The 20274-nt window shown below is 42.5% G+C and overlaps 1 protein-coding gene across 1 annotated transcript; it reads left to right on the top strand.

Annotated features, from left to right (window-relative positions):
- The first annotated feature begins 1618 nt into the window (after nt 1–1618).
- Nucleotides 1619–20175, top strand: gareml (GRB2 associated, regulator of MAPK1-like). Its single transcript, XM_061754615.1, has 7 exons — nt 1619–2244; nt 6591–6731; nt 11439–11569; nt 11901–12066; nt 13363–14213; nt 15643–15812; nt 18660–20175. The coding sequence occupies exons 1-7, from the start codon at nt 2133–2135 to the stop codon at nt 19249–19251; spliced, it is 2163 nt and encodes a 720-aa protein (XP_061610599.1). The 5' UTR covers nt 1619–2132; the 3' UTR covers nt 19252–20175.
- The last annotated feature ends 99 nt before the right edge of the window (nt 20176–20274 follow it).

The following is a 20274-nucleotide window of genomic DNA, read 5'->3' as shown; positions in this document are numbered from 1 at the left end:
CAGTTATAGTTGGAGGATTATCAGAAATGAATTTTGCAGGGGTGTGTCACTCACCGACCTGCTGTGTAGGCTACCTCCTCCTGCCAATGGTTAGAATGTCACAAATGCCTTGACCACACGACGACTAGCATTTCAAAGCAAGAGCAAAAATTCATTTTAATTCTTCCATTAACTAACCTGAGATTTTGGATGCGTTCACAGCCAAAATCTGAATTTAAGCAAGTACGTCTCACTTTCGATTGTCATACTGAGAGGTTATTGTGAAGCCAAACAGGAAAGCAAAATCACTTGTATTTTTATGTTTAAAAAAACCATTTTTACTGTTAGAGGTGCTGTCTGTAATTTGAGTTTCTTTACCTTCATCACCATCAGTAATATTATGGAGTCATACAGACATCAGAAACTATTTGAGTTTCATTATAAATCTAAAATACAATTCAGACTTAAACAGCCTCGTTTTGCAGAATTTCTTTGACTCAAAATTGCACCATAAGCCAACATTTTAAGGTTGAAATATGCCAGTCACTCTCACTTCACCGGTGACTTACTATTGACAGTACTGTGGCCCTTGCAAGCAGGACCAGTAAGTCATACAAACACTAAGGAAATTACAGTAATCCTTTGTTTTTCACCGGGGTTTCGGTTCCGGACCACCCCCAAAAATAGATGCAATCCATGAAGTATCGGCCACATATATTTTTGTTTCTACATATTTTAAAGCTTTATGAACCTCCCCAGACACTTAGTAATCTTCCTCACACTCCTTTTAACCTTTATCTGTAATACACCTTTTAAACTCTTAAACATACAGTAATGCATGTGTACTTCACTCCTTGCAAGGGGTTTTATTTTAATTGTTTTTTTTTTTTTGCTTTATTGACAGTTTAAATGTTTTAGGCTAGGAGGCATTTATGATTTAAAAAAAATTAAACATTCACTCAAAATCCCACGATATGGCGAATTGTGTGATATGAAAACGAAAAAAACCGCAATTTACTGACTCAACAGCAAGGTGAGGAGGGAACACTGTGCTCCAAAAATAACTTGAATCACTACTCTGTATTGAATATAACTATCAGTGCCATCTTGTGGGCACTATTAATTTCATTCTACTGTGCAGCTGTACCCCCTGGCAGTGCTGTGGTCAGAGAGTCAGTCCACACAGAAGGTTGGGCATTCGAAAGCAGATCCTCTCTACTGTGAGGCTACATGCTGGACACTATGGATGGATCGATTGTTTAATATACTTTATTCACATTTATAGGCTGCTATATTTTAGATTTACCAGTGTGGCAATAGCTCATCTGTGGTGCAGCAGTAGGTCGTCTGTAAGGATTTGGAGTCAGAAGGTCGAGCAAGGTTGTCCCGCTGCAGACAAATATAAAAGTGACTGAGCTGTAAAGATGCTATAGTCTCTAAATGAAATGAGACGAGAAATAAATGAATCCATTTTAACCAATCATTAAATGTATACTATTCTTTCTCATCTAAAAAGAGATCATTTGTACTATTCTATTTCATAATAAATCACCACCACATCGTGTGGTGTGCCTTAACTGTGCTTGCCTAAAAAGCACCAGTTTCTGGCGTCCAAAAATAGTCTGATCTGAATTAAAAAAAAAAAAAAAACACACACACAGACAGGGTTTATTTTTTTTCTGTTACCATATTTCATTTCCACTACCTTAGTACATTTCAGAGACTTAACTTTTTTACTTTTGCTGTCCTTGGAATCAGGACTTCAACTTTTACCAGTATTTGAGAGTGCGTTTGCCACATCTGTGTGAATGTTACATTCCCCCCTACCCAAAACCGATTAGAATGTATTAGAAGGCAATATGGTCGTCTTTTTTTTTTTCCTTGGGGTTTAAATTGGGCTTTGGCACTTAACACACTGCGAGTTGAGCATGTGTGGGGGGGGGGGAGGTCTTTTCGCTGGCGCCCTCCCTCAGCTGGCGCTCAGTCCGCCAGCTCCTTTTCTCCCACATTCAAACATGGCGAAAGTCTTGCCGGCCACTCCGCCGCCTTCACCTCCATCCTGCTCACCTTCAGCTAAACAAGCGCCGTCACCACCGCCGCCGCCATCTTCACCGTCCTCCTCCTCATCTCCGGCACAGTGATGACCAGGGAGGATGGAGAAGTTGTCGGCGAGCCTGTCGGAGATCTCCTGGAGCCCGCTCGCGCTGCCGTTGGACGCAGTGGTCAGCAAGTTCCGTCTGCCCACTCTGGTCCGCCTGGCCCACGGTAAGAGACATTCCCGTCTCACGTCCACACAGGTGCTCCTTCGTTGGACACAGCTGTTAGACAAACATGTCACTTTTGGGTTCCTCATAGCGTCTTTTGACGACTTTTGGCTAACTTCGACCCTTGCTCCTCGTTCAGTGAGAAGAAAGCAGAACAATTCCAAGTGTTGAAATTAGGAAAACCTAATAAAATTCTACTACTAAACTCTTTATATGTTGACTTGGAAAAACTACGCAGGTTAAACGTAGTGTTTTAAGTATCTGGGTTTTAATTGCATCAAGGTAGCGAAAGTGTTCTGAGTATTCCGGTTGAGACCTACAAAATAAAAGTCTAATATTTAATAACTGTTTTATATTAATTGGTTTTTATTTGTTTTCTTGTTTTGCTGTAATATAATCTATAATACTTATTGTAACATCCTTCTAAATACATAGTATACATTTGTGTCAAGCAGAAGCTCTAAAATGAAATCCATTTCCGTCTCTAACGTCATTCACCTTTGCTACTTGACGTGTAGCCAAAGTAAGGATTATTGGCTTCTTCTAGTTAATCTTAAACGAGCGATTTGTACAGGAGGCGTATGCAAGTCGCCACAATGTTCATTGTAATGTGTCACTCGTTGCCAAAGCGAATGTGTCGCCTGCAGAGCGGGGGGCTTGACTTTGGGAACGAGCGGTGTGGGTGTTCAGTCCAAGTTGTTCTGGTCTCGAGCTGCCCGGAAAAGCCACAAAGTGTCTGTTGTGCTGCTAAAGTGCCGCTCAATTCTTTTCATATGCAAATGATGCAACGTGTCGGTGGATGCGCTGAATACTAAGGACAGCGAAGGGAAAGTCTTCAGCTTTGCGCCCTCATGGGTATCACGCTCCATCGAAATTGACGTCTGCGCACCTTGCGTCGGCTGCGCGCATCCGCGATCCTGGCTGCACTCCCTCAGATGTCTGCCACACAGCACAAATGCTAGTAAATTGTATACATATATTCGTATTTGCACAACAACATTTTACTTGCATTTTTTCACCACATGAGGTCTTAAGGTGTTGGCTTTTGACAAATTGCCATAAAACGCAGATCATCAATTATGTATTTGATAAAAAGAAGACTTGCAGGCAGACTTGCTAGCCACTGTTCCACTGTCTAAATGATCACATACTGTACGCCACTCACAAAAAGTTCAGGTTATTTGGCTTTCGGGTGCAATTTCAGGATGAACCTAAAATGCACTACAACGTTTGGCCTATACAGGTGAACATAAATTGACTTTCTCGAAACCATGTGTCAAACTCAGGCTTTGTATACAGCTGATTAGTATATAGCACATGCGCCACTATTATTACAAGTCCCAGAATGCTTTGCTCGTGTGTTGGCCCATCACTCTAAACCGGCGAGCGCCCTTCCCTTTCTGCTGCAGTCGTTAGCAACTATGCTAACAGTCTCTTCGAGCAAATTTACATTTTCCCTTCCCAGAAAAAGGACAAACGAAAGATGGAAAACAGTTTTCCAAGACAGGTGGGAGGCAGATTATCTGTTCACTAAAGTAAAAGACAGACCAGTTTGTCATGTGCGGAGCAACGTGGCTGTAACAAAGAACATAACAATTGAATAGTTAGTTTTTTAATGCCCTTTGTCAACGCCTAGGCAGAGACTTAATAGTTTGGACTTTTATTGAAGGACATTCTTATTTTTTGGGGTTGTTTCGTTGTTGGCCTTTGAAAAAAGATTGGCATCAAAAAGAAAAGGTAGTAGATAAATAGAAGATGGAGAGACCGAAGAATTCATGTTATCTATGTAAATACAAAACAACAAAAATGCCACTGATGTCTTTTAATCGCATATTTGATTTCTCGTGTTTATAATATTAAAGTTGGTTTATTCCAGGTTCAATGTTTAATAAAAATTTAAGTTTGTTGTCATATGATAAACTTTAACGGTACATTTCTGCAGAGAAGGGAAACATGTACATCGCAGTGATTTTTCATTAAATATTGAGTTTGGCCCAAGACGTCCCAATTTTTAATTTTAGCCCACCGTGAATTTGAGTTTGACACCCCTACTCTAAACTTTTAAATGCATGTCCACCTGTTGAATGTTTCAGTACTTTTTGCACAAGTTGCTTCTATCTAACAGCAAACGTCACATCAGGTGTGTTTGAGACATGAATCGACCAATTTTCATGGTTCCAATAGAAGTGCTATTTAAACAGTCCTTCTCAACAGGCTCTTCATATTTTCACATCATGACACCAAGACGAAATCTAACAATTGCGCAACAGCCGCTCACCATTTCAAGGCTTCAAACAGAATAGCCTGAGAGGGAGGTGGCCACTGAGGTTAGAGTGCCATCGGTAGGCTGCAACAGAAATACAAAGAGATTGGAAGAGTCACAGAAAGGTACAAAAAAGTGGACTTCCTGTCACATATGGGGAGTAGCTGGATCCAAGAGCAGGCGGAGGCAGATGTAAAATGATGAACAGTTTATTGAGGAAAGGTAACGACGGCAGTCCTAGGTGGTTTGGCAGGCGGTGGCGTGGACAGGTGGCAGGCAGCGGTGAGGACAGGCGGCTGGCTTGGGGGCAGGAATGATGTGTAATGATCAGTAACACGGGGGAAAACACTGAGAACAAGGAGACACAGGAGTCAAAAAAGGTGTGACCTACGTGAGGTAAAGGGGCCGTGGTACCGCTGGAAGTAACTGCAATACTTTGGCAAGGAGTTCCTGGAACAGGCAGGCTTATATACCGGTGGTGATGAGGCTGATTGGAGACAGGTGCAGGGGAGGGGGGAGAGAGAGCGCCCTCCCGGCTCCAATAATGGAACTGCGGGGCAGTATATGACACTTCCCTGGAAATTTCAAACACCGGTTGTGAATTTTGATGCTCATCTCCTTGTTAAAGAGCAACAAGTTGTGTGAAAAGTACGTGAACAGTGAACAGATGGACGTGCATTCAAAAGTTTACAGACTGTCGAATTAAATTCATCTATAACGGTTATAGTGCATTTTATGTTCATCCTGCAATTTCACCCGAAAGCTTAATAACCCACCCTATGCACTTAGCAACCAGGACATGCTGTACGTAGACATGTGTACCACTTTCCTTAGTTGCAATACATTTTCTTTTCTGGTTCTGCAGCCATCATCTCTTTCTTCCTCTTTGTCATCACTGCTACCCTTCTGTAGTGCACTCACACACAAAAAATAACAAACACAAAAAGCAAAGCAAATGTATTTATATAGTGCACTTCATACGCAAGGTAACGCAATGTGCTTTACATGATTAAAAACGTTTTTTTTAAAAAAACAGCTTATAAACATTTCAAACAGAGAAAAATAAAAATGCAAATAAACCAGCATACAGTGCAAGAAAGATCATTTAAAAGTGGAAACACTCTAAAAAGCATGAGAAAAAAGAAGAGTTTTTAACCTGGACTTAAAAACATTCACACTTGGGGCTGATGTCACATCTGTTGGCAACTTATTCCATTTGTGTGCAGCATAATAGCTAAATGCTGCTTCACTGTGTTTGATTTGGACTCTATGCTCCACTATTTGACCTGAGTCTGTAGATCTCAGAGCTCTACTGGGTTTACATTCCATTAGCATTTCTTTAAGGCATTCAGGACCTAAACCATTTAGTGATTTATAGACTAGCAGCAGAACGTTAAAATCTATTCTAAAGCTGAATGGGAGCTAGTGTACAGACTTTAGAATTGGAGTTACATGCTCCGATCTCTTTGCTCTGGTCAGAACCCGAGCTACAGCATTCTGAATGAGTTGTAGTTGTTTAATAAAACACACACACACAAACACATACAAAACACAAAAAGTAAAATACACTTGTGGAAGAACTCCCTTATTAAAAAAGTCTTGTTATCTTTGCTTGGATATATTCTGTTCTATGAAAGTAAAACAAATAAAAATAAACACCGTAATCAGTGTCTCATTGTTTTATACTGTATCTTTAGACCTGCACAATTTTGTGTGTGAGAATGCGTGAGTGTGACTGAATTGAACCACTGTTGTGCTTTTTTGCACGATGCAATCTTGTTGCGTTACATGATGGCTGTGTGCGTGCGTGTGCGTGTGTGAGTTTATGGACTGTGTAATAGTTGGTTGCCAGCTACGTTGCATGATTTAGCGGTTTTGAGCCGTCACTGGCAGTGGTAATTATCGCCAATCATTTCTGAATGTATGTGTTTTGTGTTGCAGAGTGTATTTTAGTGTTTTACATTGCTGGACTTCTTATTGTGACCTCAGAACAAAAACTCTATTGTTTTGTCAGGCCTGCAACCAACACTCTTTTTTTTTTTTTGTGGCTAATCCATTTATGTTTTCTGGTGTGTGTTTCTCAGGTGAATGCGTTGAGGGTCTGTCAGAGGACGATGTGGTTCTGCTCCACTCCTGTCGTCAGTGGACCACAGTGACGGCTCATAGTTTAGAAGAAGGCCATTATGTCATTGGGCCCAAGATTGACATCCCTCTACAATACCAAGGTGAGAGGATACTGCACCCACACGCATAGACACACACATGCAAACACACACAGACACACCTACCTGGTTAGCAGTCTTCCGTCTTCCGTTCGTGCCGTCCAGTGGCCATTTCTAAAGTGGACGATATGGGCAGCCGCCCGGGGCGGCACACTGTGAGGGGCGGCACCTGAAAGTGCGTGGCCTTGTCCGAAAAGTACATTTACCCTGTGATACAAGCTGCATGCTGACTGCTTTATGATTGAAGCAAAGTGACATTTCTTAAGTGTTGTTGTTTACATATAATGAAAAAATGTGGGCCATGTACTCACCTTTGTGAGATACTGCATTCCAGACAGTCTCACTCGTCACCTTCTGTCAGGACACAACAAACCAACACTGGTAGTTTCCCCTCACTCCAGTTCATTGACTGCATGCAATGCTGGACGTGTCTAGTCAGTATGACCTCACCGAAGCTCATCCCCGCAATCCCATTCTTCCGACTGGCGGACCAGTCATTTTATTCACTGTGTAACTGGAGCTTTATGCCTCCGCTTCATTGCTTCCTCTCACGATGGCGCGCTGATGTCACCTCACACTACTATCGCCTCCCTGGCTCCTTTTTGGAAGAATGAGAGAACGTTTGGGGTCGAGTGAAGGAAGACAATTGCACTCTGAGATAGGCACTTGACTGGCTTTATTGACAGATAAAAGGACCAAGCCAAGGATACAATACTGTTGTATAAAAGAGATTTCACTGTTTCAAAGTAGAGTACAGTGACACATTTCTTTGGTAAAACTGAGGAGGCTACATTCAGTTGAATTGTGTCGCAACAAGAAATGCAGCAGAAGAGAGGGGTCATTTTAGTTGAAATCATTGTTTTTTTTTCTTCACATTTCTCATCGTGCCAACATTCAGGTTAAGACTATGTCATGGGGGAAAAGTAAATTTTTTGTTGTTTATTATATAAATGAGGGAATGGGTGATGCTCATGGTGCATTGGTCATTAATCTTTACAAATTCAGAGCAACTGCTTCATCTTTTGGAAAGGCTCACAATTTTGTGGCCAGCTCATTAAGTTATGATGAGTTTGACTTCCAGTTCATATGAGGCGTGAATTGTGGAACACTGAAATTGTGTTTTCTGAAAGAGCTTCCTTGTATTGTTTTCAGAGTAGGTTTTGGAACTTACTGCAGTATGCATGTCCATCCATCCATCCATTTTCTGAGCCGCTTCTCCTCACTAGGGTCGCGGGCGTGCTGGAGCCTATCCCAGCTGTCATCGGGCAGGAGGCGGGGTACACCCTGAACTGGTTGCCAGCCAATCGCAGGGCACATACGAACAAACAACCATTCACACTCACAGTCATGCCTACGGGCAATTTAGAGTCTCCAATTAATGCATGTTTTTTGGGATGTGGGAGGAAACCGGAGTACCCGGAGAAAACCCACGCAGGCACGGGGAGAACATGCAAACTCCACACAGGTGGGGCCAGGGATTGAACCCGGGTCCTCAGAACTGTGAGGCTGACGCTCTAACCAGTCGGCCACCGTGCCGCAGTATGCATGTCTTTGTCTATATATGTATTATTTAAAGCAAAATGCACTTCAAACGGCGTGCAATTTAAATGCATGATTAATTTTTGACTAACTTCCAAACATGGCAGGTAACTGCAGGCTGAATCACAAACCACTGGCAGTGATGAGCTAATGTCTGTGTGATGACTTCATCCAGGAAGTCCAAATACGCTTAGGAGGAGAGCAATATAGGTTTCCCCCTGGAGATACACAACAGGATGCTCCAGCTCTCTCTCTCTCTCTCTCTCTCTCTCCCTCCCTCCCTCTCTCTTTCCCTCCTTTTCAAATGATGACCGAGCTTTGGAGGGCAGAAAAGCTGAATGATCCCTTGTTATGAATGGGTCTCTGAAAGTCAGTAGCGCCTGAGCCATTCCTGGCCCCAACGTTTTTTGCGATTGGGAAAAAATGAATTAGTGGCACCTCATTCATTGTTACCGTTACAAAACAAAGGCAATATTATCAGAATCAGAATTCTCTTTATTTGCCAAGTATGTAAAAAATACAAGGAATGTGTCTCCGGGTAGTTGGACCTGCAATAGTACGACAATAGACAGCCATTTTGACAAAAAAAAACAACAACATTTGAGACAAAAAACCTAAAAACACACTACGGAGAGTCACTGAGCAATAAAAGGTTACCGGTAATGTGGTAATGTTGGCACAATTACAGTTGTGCAAATGGTGCAGAGTCCTCTAACAATGGATTCACTATAAGTGCATTGAAGCTTACTATGACGTCCCAATGTCATGATTTGTATGGCAATATCTATGTACTAGCGGTATACTATATATACTTACACTAGCATCTAACTGTGGGATAGTTTTGTTATCAACAAAAGAGGGATGTAAACGTGAAGCAGTTGGTACCTTGCTCAGAAGCACTCAAGTCCTAACAAAGTCTGCTTATAGACAATGAGACCTCTAGTCAACACCATTATGGTTGTACCGTTCGGAGTTTGTGCAAAATCTTTGGGGAAAAATATAACTATAAAGAGGGTGTTCACTGATAGTTATTGTTGGGAACATTACTTTGGAAAAGCAGTTGGTTACAATTACAAATTACCCTGTTGAAAATGTAATAGTACTGTAACTATTTCAGTTACAGTATTACAGTTACAGTATTTTTGTTTTGTTTTGTTACTTTCTCAAAATAATATAACTAATTACATTTGATTACGTTTCTTAGTTTTGAATGAACGCATCAACAGGAACCGTTCCTCTAAAAAAGTGGATTAAAACCAATGAGAATTATTTTGGAACCGACCACATATTTTGTTCTTTACCCAAATAATAAACTGATAGCAAAACATGATGAAATATAAATACATACTAAAACAATGTGTTTGTTGCATTACATTGGGACAGCATGTGGAAGACCACCAACATGGTGACCTAATGACAAATGTGCACAATCCAGATAAGGGAATTTTCTATTTTAAGAAAGTCTATAATTTTAAAGCTAGAGAGTCAATGTTCTTTTCTGTGTTCAAAAGTGTAACTATGAGTCCGAACCTTTCAAAAACTCAGACAAACTAATAGATTGCACCACAAGGTGAGGCTTCAAGGTCATATTTGGAAAAAAATACAGTATGTCATGTTTGAGACTATGGCACAATGGCACATTATCAGAGAGAGCCAATCATGAGCGTCGGCGTTGAAAGGAGGAAGTGATATGGCAAAAAATAAATCCAAGCTTTTGCGGCCATTTTTCAAATACAACAAAATATAAATATAACCAAATATATTTAAATAATATATCAAGATTTCCAAAAGCAACTGTAATTTTAATGACATATTTTCTCCCAGTATTGTAATGGATTACAATTACATACATTTTGTAATTAAATTACATAATCTTGTTACATATAATTAGTTACTCCCTAACACTAGTAGCAGTACACTCTCCTGACTTCAGTGCATGGAGTGTGGGCTCAGTTCCCACTCAGTGACGGTACCGTGTAAATGTGAGTGTGAATGGTTGTCTGTCATGGTCTTATGTTTTATAATCCCTCGGCAATGTTATAAATCACATAGAGAGCACACGGCGTGGATGATTCACTGTATTCACAACTGAAATCAAATCCTATACTATGCAGTAGAGGCGCAACGTAGCGCAGTGGAATTTCTCTTGTATCTGGTCACGTCATACGACTGGTATTTGTAGGGGTCTTAATTGCATAGGTGTCACATCTTTAAGCTCGTTGTCACATTTGCGCCCTCATTTCCAGCCAGTCCTCCTACTTTTAACGTTTTGTTCATGTGGAATTCCCTCTTGTCACTTCAAACCCATGTTCAGTCCTTCAATTTTCATCCGGCGAAGGTGGTGTTGGGAAGCACCACTTCGGTTATATTGTTCTGTCTTGTCTTATCCTGGGAGCTGCTTGGCTTGAAAGTTGGCTGGGGATTGTGGGGGTGAACGCAGGGAAGAATGAAGGAGGGACTTGCTGGTGAAGAAGATGTTGGAGTTTGGTATTCTGCTCTGCCTCTCAGAGAAAAATGAATTCTCATCTCTCGATCACACAAGAAATAGAAGGACCTTTGGGGGTTCTCGGGATTCAATACATGCACACAGCATTCAAATTAACCTGTACGTGAACCAGTAAGAAGGCAATAGCATCTTAAAATGTTCTTCACGGGTAACTTGCCGCCACTTGAATTAACTCAAAAGTAGTCGCGATCAAACAAAAACAAACAACGTTACTAGTCTGCAACGCTGCCTGCTTCCCATCACTGAGTTGGGAAAGATTTACAGACGAAGGAGGGGATGAGGAAGTGAAAGAAAGGCAGAGGGTTGTGTGTGTGCGTGAGTGTGTAAGTGTCTCCATGGTGATGTGTCTCTGCTCTGCGTGAGAATGGGGGTCCTTTACAGGTCGCCATGACGACCACGTCGGCTGTTGATTGGCTCGAGAGCTGGTGCCAGGTCATAGGTCGCGGAGGTGTCTTTGTGCTCCTGTCATGCAAATCTTTGTGTGCAGCAGATGTGTTTTTGTAAGAAGAATGTTGCCAGTCAAAGGGGACACAAAACACTTCTTACGTTCTTTTCTCATCTTTTTTTTACCCTTTATCGCCTCAATATTGTATGTCAATAATACCTGCAAGGAAATGCTCGTAACCCCACTTTCCCTCTTAATGTTGCTCTTGTTCCCTCCACAGGAAAGTTCAAATTGTTGGATGAAGACAGAGACATCAGGGATCCCGTCCAGTGTTTCTCCAGTGTGGAGGAGGTTGCTGGAGTGTTCCCCGATCGAGTCTTTGTCATGGAAACAATCACTTTCAGCGTCAAGGTTCATTCCCCATTGCTCCTCTATAGGAATGTTCAGACTTTTAACTACAGTTTCGACATTATGTACACTCACTGGCCAAAACATTTGACACGTATGCACCATCGCAGAGCTGAAAAATGTTTGTCTTAACTAGAATGGCTTTCAATAAAGCACAGACCTCTGCCAAAGCGAACAATTCTTAACCTGATCAGCACCTCATTAGATTGTGCAGGTGTAGCTAATGAAGGAGCTGGTGACTGTATATACATAAGTAGTAAGTAAGAATGAAGTCCACTTGCATTGTTAAAATGTCCTTCATTCACATATGTCATGCATGTGTGCAATTGCACAGGTGGTTTCAGGGGAGTTCAGCGAGGACAGTGAGCCCTACAGCTTCACTCTGCAGGCTGGAGATGAGCTGTCACTCATGGGGAAGGCCGAGCTTCTGTGTGCCACGCCTACGAAGGAAAAGACGGGACTGAGTGCACTGTTGAGGCGCCTGGGAAAGACTCCCCGAAGTAAGAAATGATCATATTAACACACCAGACACTTTTTTTTGGATGCAGTTTGCAGTGGCGTCGAACCAAATTGGAGATATTTGTAATATGTTGTCCTTTCATGTAGCTAAATAAGATACAGTAATCAAAATATTAGACTGATCTCAGTACTATGCAGTGAAGTTCTACATTCTCAAATGTACAAATGGGTGGCTGAAAATATGAGTAAGATAGTAGTAGATGATTGTAAAATGAAATACAATCCCTTAAGTGATGTACACACATACCGATTTTCACCATCTTAACCGATTTTAAAATTATTTTAAAATTTTACTCGAAATGACACAGCACACCACACACATAACACAATATTTCCGTCAACACATGCAAGACTCCTTCCCCAAACCAGATTTCTGTTTAAGTCCCATGACTGACCTGAGATCGGCCGCACTGTGTCCCACAGGGCATCTGTACTGCTGGAAAATACAAATAAGAAAGAGTAGTAGTAGAACAAAATAATCATCACTGTCGGGTAAAAATCTCCTATGTCCAAATCTAGTCAGTTTTGTATTTTGTCTGTAAGTCCCCACGCGGGCATGTTACTTTGATATATATATTGAACATATAGCTTAACTTTAACAATACTATATTTAATAACTAAAATTCCATTTTTTCTTTTTTTTTTTCTTTAAAAATAATGGTTTCAGAGATGCGAGGATTGCGCCGAACAATGAGGAAATCGAAAAATCTAAGCTATCTGGTAACTAAATTTTTTTTTTAGCAAATTCCAGTGTAACCTCTAAAGTCTAAAAACCCTCTTTCAATAGGAAAGTAGTACAGTTGGTCGAAGAAAGTATGTTGTAGTGATACATCTGGACTGGGGCACATCATTTTTATGTCGGGGAGGACCTAAGTTTAGCCTGGGTTGTTAAGGAGAGTCTTCGCCACGTGTGTATATATACATGAACTTAGGGGGCATTTTTTTTCTAAATCAAATCATCTGTAATCCATTTATTTTTAAGGGTAATTTAAGACGAGTTTGAAATGATGCTTAATATGTTTGGGATCATTTTTATGTGGTATATTTACATTTTAAACTATTAATATAGACAATCTTGAATGCTATTCACGGTCTGTATACAAACCCTCAACACAACCAGTTGCTCCTCGATTTGTGTACGGCAACAGCACAAGCTTCAGGTTGCTTCCTGATTGGTGATTGTTCACGTCATTGGGTAATAATTGGTAGGCCTATAAATGTACCCTGCTTAAATTGCAGATTGCATCTAATGACTTTTTGCTTTTCATTGTGCAAAGGTAAAACGCCCTGCCTCGTGTGTATGAACCATCGCACCAATCAGAGCGTCAGTTTGCCTTTTGCCTGCCGCGGACGCTTTTGCACTCGCTCCCCTTTGGAGCAAGGCATGCTGGGAGGGGAGCATACGGTACGCAGCATCATCGAGAGGGTCCGCCTCCCCGTCAACGTGTCCGTGCCGTCACGCCCACCACGAAACCTCTATGACCGCCACGCGGTCCGAGAAGGCCACCGCTTCAAGCTGCTCAACATCGTCAGCAAGACGGTAGTACTTTGTATGGTACTTCGCCGACAGGAAGTGTCGCCCTCCCACTTCCTACTGCTCCGCAGCATGCCCCGGTTCAACGTGGCAGATGCCTCCGTGCACACGGCAGCCCTGGAGAGCCTGCTTTTGCGATACGCCTTCGACCCTGACGCCTACTCTCGAGCTGTGAGAGAAACTCGTCCCGAGTTGGAGTGTATGACAGAGGAGTGTGTGAGCCCGCGACGCTCGCGCATGTGTGTGTCGGCGGAGGAGTCATTGGTGCCGGCCCTGCAACAGCTGTCAATGTGCAGCTACGGGGGCGGGGTCTCGGACAGCCTATCGCAGCGTTGCAGGGACTCTCTAGGGGTCCAGCTAGAGGAGGGACCAGGTGAGGAAAGGGAGTACATGACTCCTGAGTGGACCGAGACTGAAATGAGGACCACTGAGGAGATTCCTTATGAGGAACTTTGGACCAATCAAAATGCAGACGGCTTGGGAAAGGAACCAAACCTCATTTCCTTCCATTCATCCTCATCACTGGACGGGTCCCTGGGTACCGTGGTGACAACAGTGGCTGCTCCGCCGCCCGTACCTCCAAAATCTGATGCTGTGAGTTCCGCCCCCACACACATCCAGCTGTTTAAGGCAGCACCCGCTTTTTAAGAGCGAGGATGCCGCTCATTAATTATTCACGATTTTGAACCTCACTTACACAAACAAACGCTTCCTGGAAAGATTGCCGTACAGTCAAAGCACATAAATACTGACGCACAGTGATGTTTCTATATCCGCACCAACCACTTACTGTTGGTAGGATCCATATTAGGAAACTCCAGTGCAATGAATCCCTGGTTATCATGGGGGATATGTTCCAGACCCACCTAGAAAGCAAATATTTTTTTAACCCTCCTACACCCTTAAACACATTTAAACTTATTCAAACACACCTAAACTACAAAGCATGCTTGCTTCATGCTGTTCATTCGTCACTCCCAGTTGAAACACAAACAATAAACATTATATATGTAAACACCAAAATCTTCAACCCAATGGTGTACAGTAATTTCATGAAAGTCTGCTAGCTAAATGCTAATTTTACAGAATAATGCGAAACATCATAGACAGGCTAATGGAAATTAGCATAGCTGTTTCGTGATTATTAACCCTCCAACAACTGCTACTTTAACAAACACAGAGCAGTAACACAAACAGAGCATACAATAATAATAACATATAATCTCTCTGCTCTGTGGGAATCACTATTACTAGAGTATAGTTGGGGAACTGCTCTGTCTCTTCTTCTTGCTTCTTGCTACATTTTTGCCAGTAGACCTCAGTGCTGCACTGAAGGTGAGTAACTCTAAATTGACACTTGCCTGTATTGCGTACGATAAAAACATCATGAAATGATTGCCTAAGTCTGCAATATAGCCAACGCTGAACTGCGATATAGCGGGGGTTCACTGTAGTCTCTCTTACTGTCTGATGTGCTTTTCGACTTCAATTACTTTTTCAACCGTAATGCTCTAAAGCACACAAACACCAAAGAGTCGATGCAGTTCAATATAGAAATGACTACATTAACAAAACTGCTGACATTTTTCTTGTTTTACTGTTAACTTTACAAATATTAGGCTTGTTTTCTTCAATTTAAATTGTACACTTTCAATTGTGGTCGATGCATGACAACAGAATTGAAATTGCATGTGGGAGCTCATTTCGCTGTCTGAATTATAACCTAACTCACAGTGTTCCTCATTCCCTGATATTTAGTCTTCCAAACCTTATGTGGATGCGTGTGAGTGCACGTGTGTGTGAATGCGAGCACGCATGTGTGTGGAAAGAGCATTGTTGTTAAGAATTTGGTTGAAAGTGTAAAGGTCACCCAAGTTTGACATTTGCCAACCAGAACATAGGGCAACAGTACACACACAGACACAGAAACACACACTGCTGCTCCTGTGGTTCTCATTTTCCCGTGTGTGTGTGTGTGTGTGTGTGTGTGTGTGTGTGTGTGCGTGCATGTGTGAGTCTGTAGGTGAGAGAGGAGTGTCGCTATTTGATTGCACCTCCAGTTCCTCCTCGCGGCACGAAACTGGGCTACATCACCAGTCCGGCCCCGAGCCCTCCTGTCCCCCCTCGCTTCGCCAAGGCCTCCACCTCCCCCAGACCTAATCTTTCCTTCTACTCCTCAGGACTGCAGGACAGGTACAGTTAACTTTCCTTTGTAATTATTGTAGACCTTTTCTATAAATAGTAACAAATCATCACCATCATTTAAAAAAAAAAAAAAAAAAACCTATAAGGTAGCTATGTGACATATATACTATTTGGCCCATTATATAAGCCCAAAGGTGTTTTAAATATTTATTATTTTTGTACGGGCATTTATGTGTGAATTCTCACTAAAATGTAATGGTGATATCATTGCAAAAATATTTAAGACTGAGTCATTGAAAACTGAAGCCAGGCAGATATTTGATAATGATATTGTAGATGGATTTTTGGCCCATTGTGCTGAGATTCACCGCCTAATCTTTATCTTCTACTCAAAAGCTGTGCTGATCTCAAATCCAAAGCGATATAAGGACGACATCTACAGGGATCTGTTAGTCATTACTGCGGTTTACACACCGGAATTTCACAGAGAAGCTGGCTGAGACCGTCTTCCATACTGGGTACGGAAAGTATTCAGACCCCCTTGAATTTTTCACTCTTTTTTTATATTGCAGCCATTTGCTAAAGTCATTTAAGTTCATTTTTTTCCACATTAATGTACACACAGCACCCCATATTGACAGGGAAAAAAAGGAATTGTTGAAATGTTGTTGTTTTGCAGATTTATTAAAAAAGAAAAACTGAAATATCACACAGCCATACGTATTCAGACCCTTTGCTCAGTATTTAGTTGAAGCACCCTTTTGAGCTAATACAGCCATGAGTCTTTTTTGGGAATGACGCAACATGTTTTTCACACCTGGATTTGGGGATTCCATTCCTCCTTGCAGATCCTCTCCAGTTCTGTCAGGTTGGATGGTGAACGTTGGTGGGCAGCCATTTTCAGTTCTTTCCAGAGGTGCTCAATTGGGTTTAAGTCAGGGCTCTGGCTGAGCCATTCAAAAACAGTCACGGAGTTGTTCTGAAGCCACTCCTTCTGTATTTTAGCTGTGTGCTTGGGGTATATTTTGAAGGGGAACCTTCGGCCCAGTCTGACGTTCTGAGCACTCTGGAGAAGGTTTTCATCCAGGATATCCCTGTACTTGACCGCATTCATCTTTCCTTGGATTGCAACCAGACGTCCTGTCCCTGCAGCTGAAAAACACCCCCACTGTATGATGCTGCCACCACCATGCTTCACTGCTGGGACTGTATTGGACAGGTGATGAGCCGTGCCTGATTTTCTCCACAAATACCGCTTTGAATTAAGGCCAAAAAGTTCTATCTTGGTCTCATCAGAACAGAAAATCTTATTTCTCACCAACTTGGAGTCCTTCAGGTGTTTTTTTCGCAAACTCCATGAGGGCTTTCATGTGTCTTGCTCTGAGGAGAGGCTTCCGTCGGGCCACTCTGCCATAAAGCCCCGGCTGGTGGAGGGCTGCAGTGATGGTTGACTTTCTAGAACTTTCTCCCATCGCCCGACTGCATCTCTGGAGCTCAGCCATAGTGATCTTTGGGTTCTTCTTTACCTCTCTCACCAAGGCTCTTCTCCCCCGCTTGCTCAGTTTGGCCGGACAGCCAGCTCTAGGAAGGGTTCTGGTCGTCCCAAACGTCTTCCATTTAAGGATTATGGAGGCGAACCTTGGCTAGATCTGTGCCTTGCCACAATTCTGTCTCTGAGCTCTTCAGGCAGTTCCTTTGACCTCATGATTCTCATTTGCTCTGACATGCACTGTGAGCTGTAAGGTCTTATATAGACAGGGGTGTGGCTTTCCTAATCAAGTCCAATCAGTATAATCAAACACAGCTGGACTCCAATGAAAGTGTAGAACCATCTCAAGGACGATCAGAAGAAATGGACAGCACCCGAGTTAAATATGAGTGTCACAGCAAAGGGTCTGAATACTTATGGCTGTGTGATATTTCAGTTTTTCTTTTTTTAATAAATCAGCAAAAATGTCAACAATTATGTTTTTTTCTGTCAATATGGGGTGCTGTGTGTACATTAACGAGGAAAAAAATGAACTTAAATGATTTTAACAAATGGCTGCAATATAACCGGTTGAAAAATTTAAGGTGGTCTGAAAATTTTCCGTACCCACTTTACCGGTTGAAAAATGTGCTTGATGTCGACATAATGTACGTTGGTGGCAATAAACGAATGGATTCCAGTCGACAAATCTAAACATCCACGGCAGTGAATCAGTTAATTATGATACTGTACATATGCCTATGGTTGGATTGTCACCAAAATGTAATGGTAACGTCGTTGTATAAACATGAAGTAAATGAGTAACTGTACAGTAGACAGTTAGATATATGACATGACATTAATTCTTTTCTCATTAATTCTCATTATAAAAGAAAGGGGTTTGTTTTTTTTATCCAGTATTTATGATGTTGCATGGCGGCACGGTGGACGACTGGTTAGAGCGTCAGCCTCACAGTTCTGAGGATCCGGGTTCAATCCCCGGCCCCGCCTGTGTGGAGTTTGCATGTTCTCCCCGTGCCTGCGTGGGTTTTCTCCGGGCACTCCGGTTTCCTCCCACATCCCAAAAACATGCATTAATTGGTGACTCTAAATTGCCCGTAGGTGTGACTGTGAGTGCGAATGGTTGTTTGTTTTGAATGTGCCCTGCGATTGGCTGGCGACCAGTTCAGGGTGTACCCCGCCTCCTGCCCGATGACAGCTGGGATAGGCTCCAGCACGCCCGCGAAGAGAAGCGGCTCAGAAAATGGATGGATGGATGATGTTGCATGATGTAACATTTTTGTAAAAGGTAATAGGAACATCCTTGGAAAAAATAACTCCAAATTAAAATCTTTTAAGCAATTATTGTTTTGATTCATGCTGACTGATAGTGTTTGCTAATGTTGAATTCTTCTTCTGGGTTCTAGCTGCTCGCATTCTCCAGATGCTTCCCTCTACTGTTACCCGTGCTCCTGGGCCGACTGCCCCGCCCCCAAACCAACCAATCCTGAGCCAGTCCCGACCATCCCGGTCGACATTGCAGCCAACCCTCAGACGGCACAAACCACCTGGGCCGAGCCGTGGGTGGACTCCTTCACCGCCGGGCCTCGACTGAGACCGCCGCCCCCTCAGAGTCGCTTCGCACCCTTCGGTGCTTTGAACCCTTTCAACCGCCAGTCCCCTTGCCCGTCACCGGAGCTCGCGGACAGTCCAGAATCCTCTAGAGGGGCAGAGGGAGGCGGGATGACCACGGGGGGGATTGAAGACTCGGCCCCACCTGCCGACCCGACCTGGCGTCCTCCCGCTGACTTGTCTGCTCTGTCGCTGGAGGAGGTGTCGGCCTGTCTGCGCTTTATCGGCCTGTCGGAGGCTGCGGTCTCTGTATTCCAGAGGGAGCGAATCGATGGCAGCCTTTTGGTTCAGCTGACCGAGGACATCCTGTCACATGACTTTCACCTGAGCCGACTCCATGTCACCAAGATAACACAGTTCATACAAGGATGGAGGCCCAAAATCTAACACACACACACACACACACAATTTCCTATCAACGCATCCATGCCACTATGACTGTTACTCCAGTGGAGGATTCCAACAAGTGGTTCCTTATGGATCAGTTTGATACGCTTAATAACTTTTCACAATAAAAACATACAAATTGCATATCAACCTGAACCAAACTGTAGCAGTAACTGTAACTGAAGCAGGGTGAGAATGTGCCTTCTTAGCCATCCTAAATGTGCCTTCCACTGTAACCAAGTGAGACTTGAATGAAACCGCTCTCACCAACTCTGCATCCGATACATCACTGGCTGTTACATCCAGACTCCTTTCCTATCTGCATCCCAGACTGGGACTGGATTACTAACAAATGCCATGACATACTAAAGATATTATGTTGTGTCTTTGGCACAGCTTCAGTTAGATACGCTCAACGCCACAAGATGGCCCGTGCTGAGGTGCTTTTAGCACAAAAAATGCTGGCATTGCATAAAGAATATTTAAAATCCTACGGGATATATCGGAGCCTTCCATGTACAATGCTGGTAACAAAGGAAATATCTTGACCACAGTAGAGGATTAGGATGCCATGTAAGTGGCCAAAAGTAATTTTGCAGCCTCTTTTTCAGCTAATTAGAAAACTCCCAAACAACTTAAAGAGCTTTTGTGGCCTTTAACTGTCTGCTGAAAGATAATTAGAAGCCATCTGCAATCCATAAATCAATACATTTGCAACATTCTTGTTTCTGTTACAGGAGACAATGGCTTTTTTTTTTTTAACATTCCCTCTTTGGATAACACAAACTGTTGTTCTGCTTAATCATGTGTGAATTTTGGCTGCCTTAAAAAGTATAGTTTCTAAAATGTACCTCAGATCACTTTGAAATGCTTGATTTAGCACAAGTAATAAATTAAATCATGCTTGGTTATACTATACATTCACATTCTGGTTTCATTTAATCAGGAAACAATGTAATGAAGTATTGAACATGATTTTGTCTTTGAATGTTGTTTTAAGATTGTTGTTAATAGTGTGGTAAT

The sequence above is a fragment of the Phyllopteryx taeniolatus genome, chromosome 18, assembly GCF_024500385.1.
Source record: "Phyllopteryx taeniolatus isolate TA_2022b chromosome 18, UOR_Ptae_1.2, whole genome shotgun sequence".
Classification (NCBI taxonomy): Eukaryota; Metazoa; Chordata; class Actinopteri; order Syngnathiformes; family Syngnathidae; genus Phyllopteryx; species Phyllopteryx taeniolatus.
This window is presented reverse-complemented; position numbering and strand designations above follow the sequence as displayed.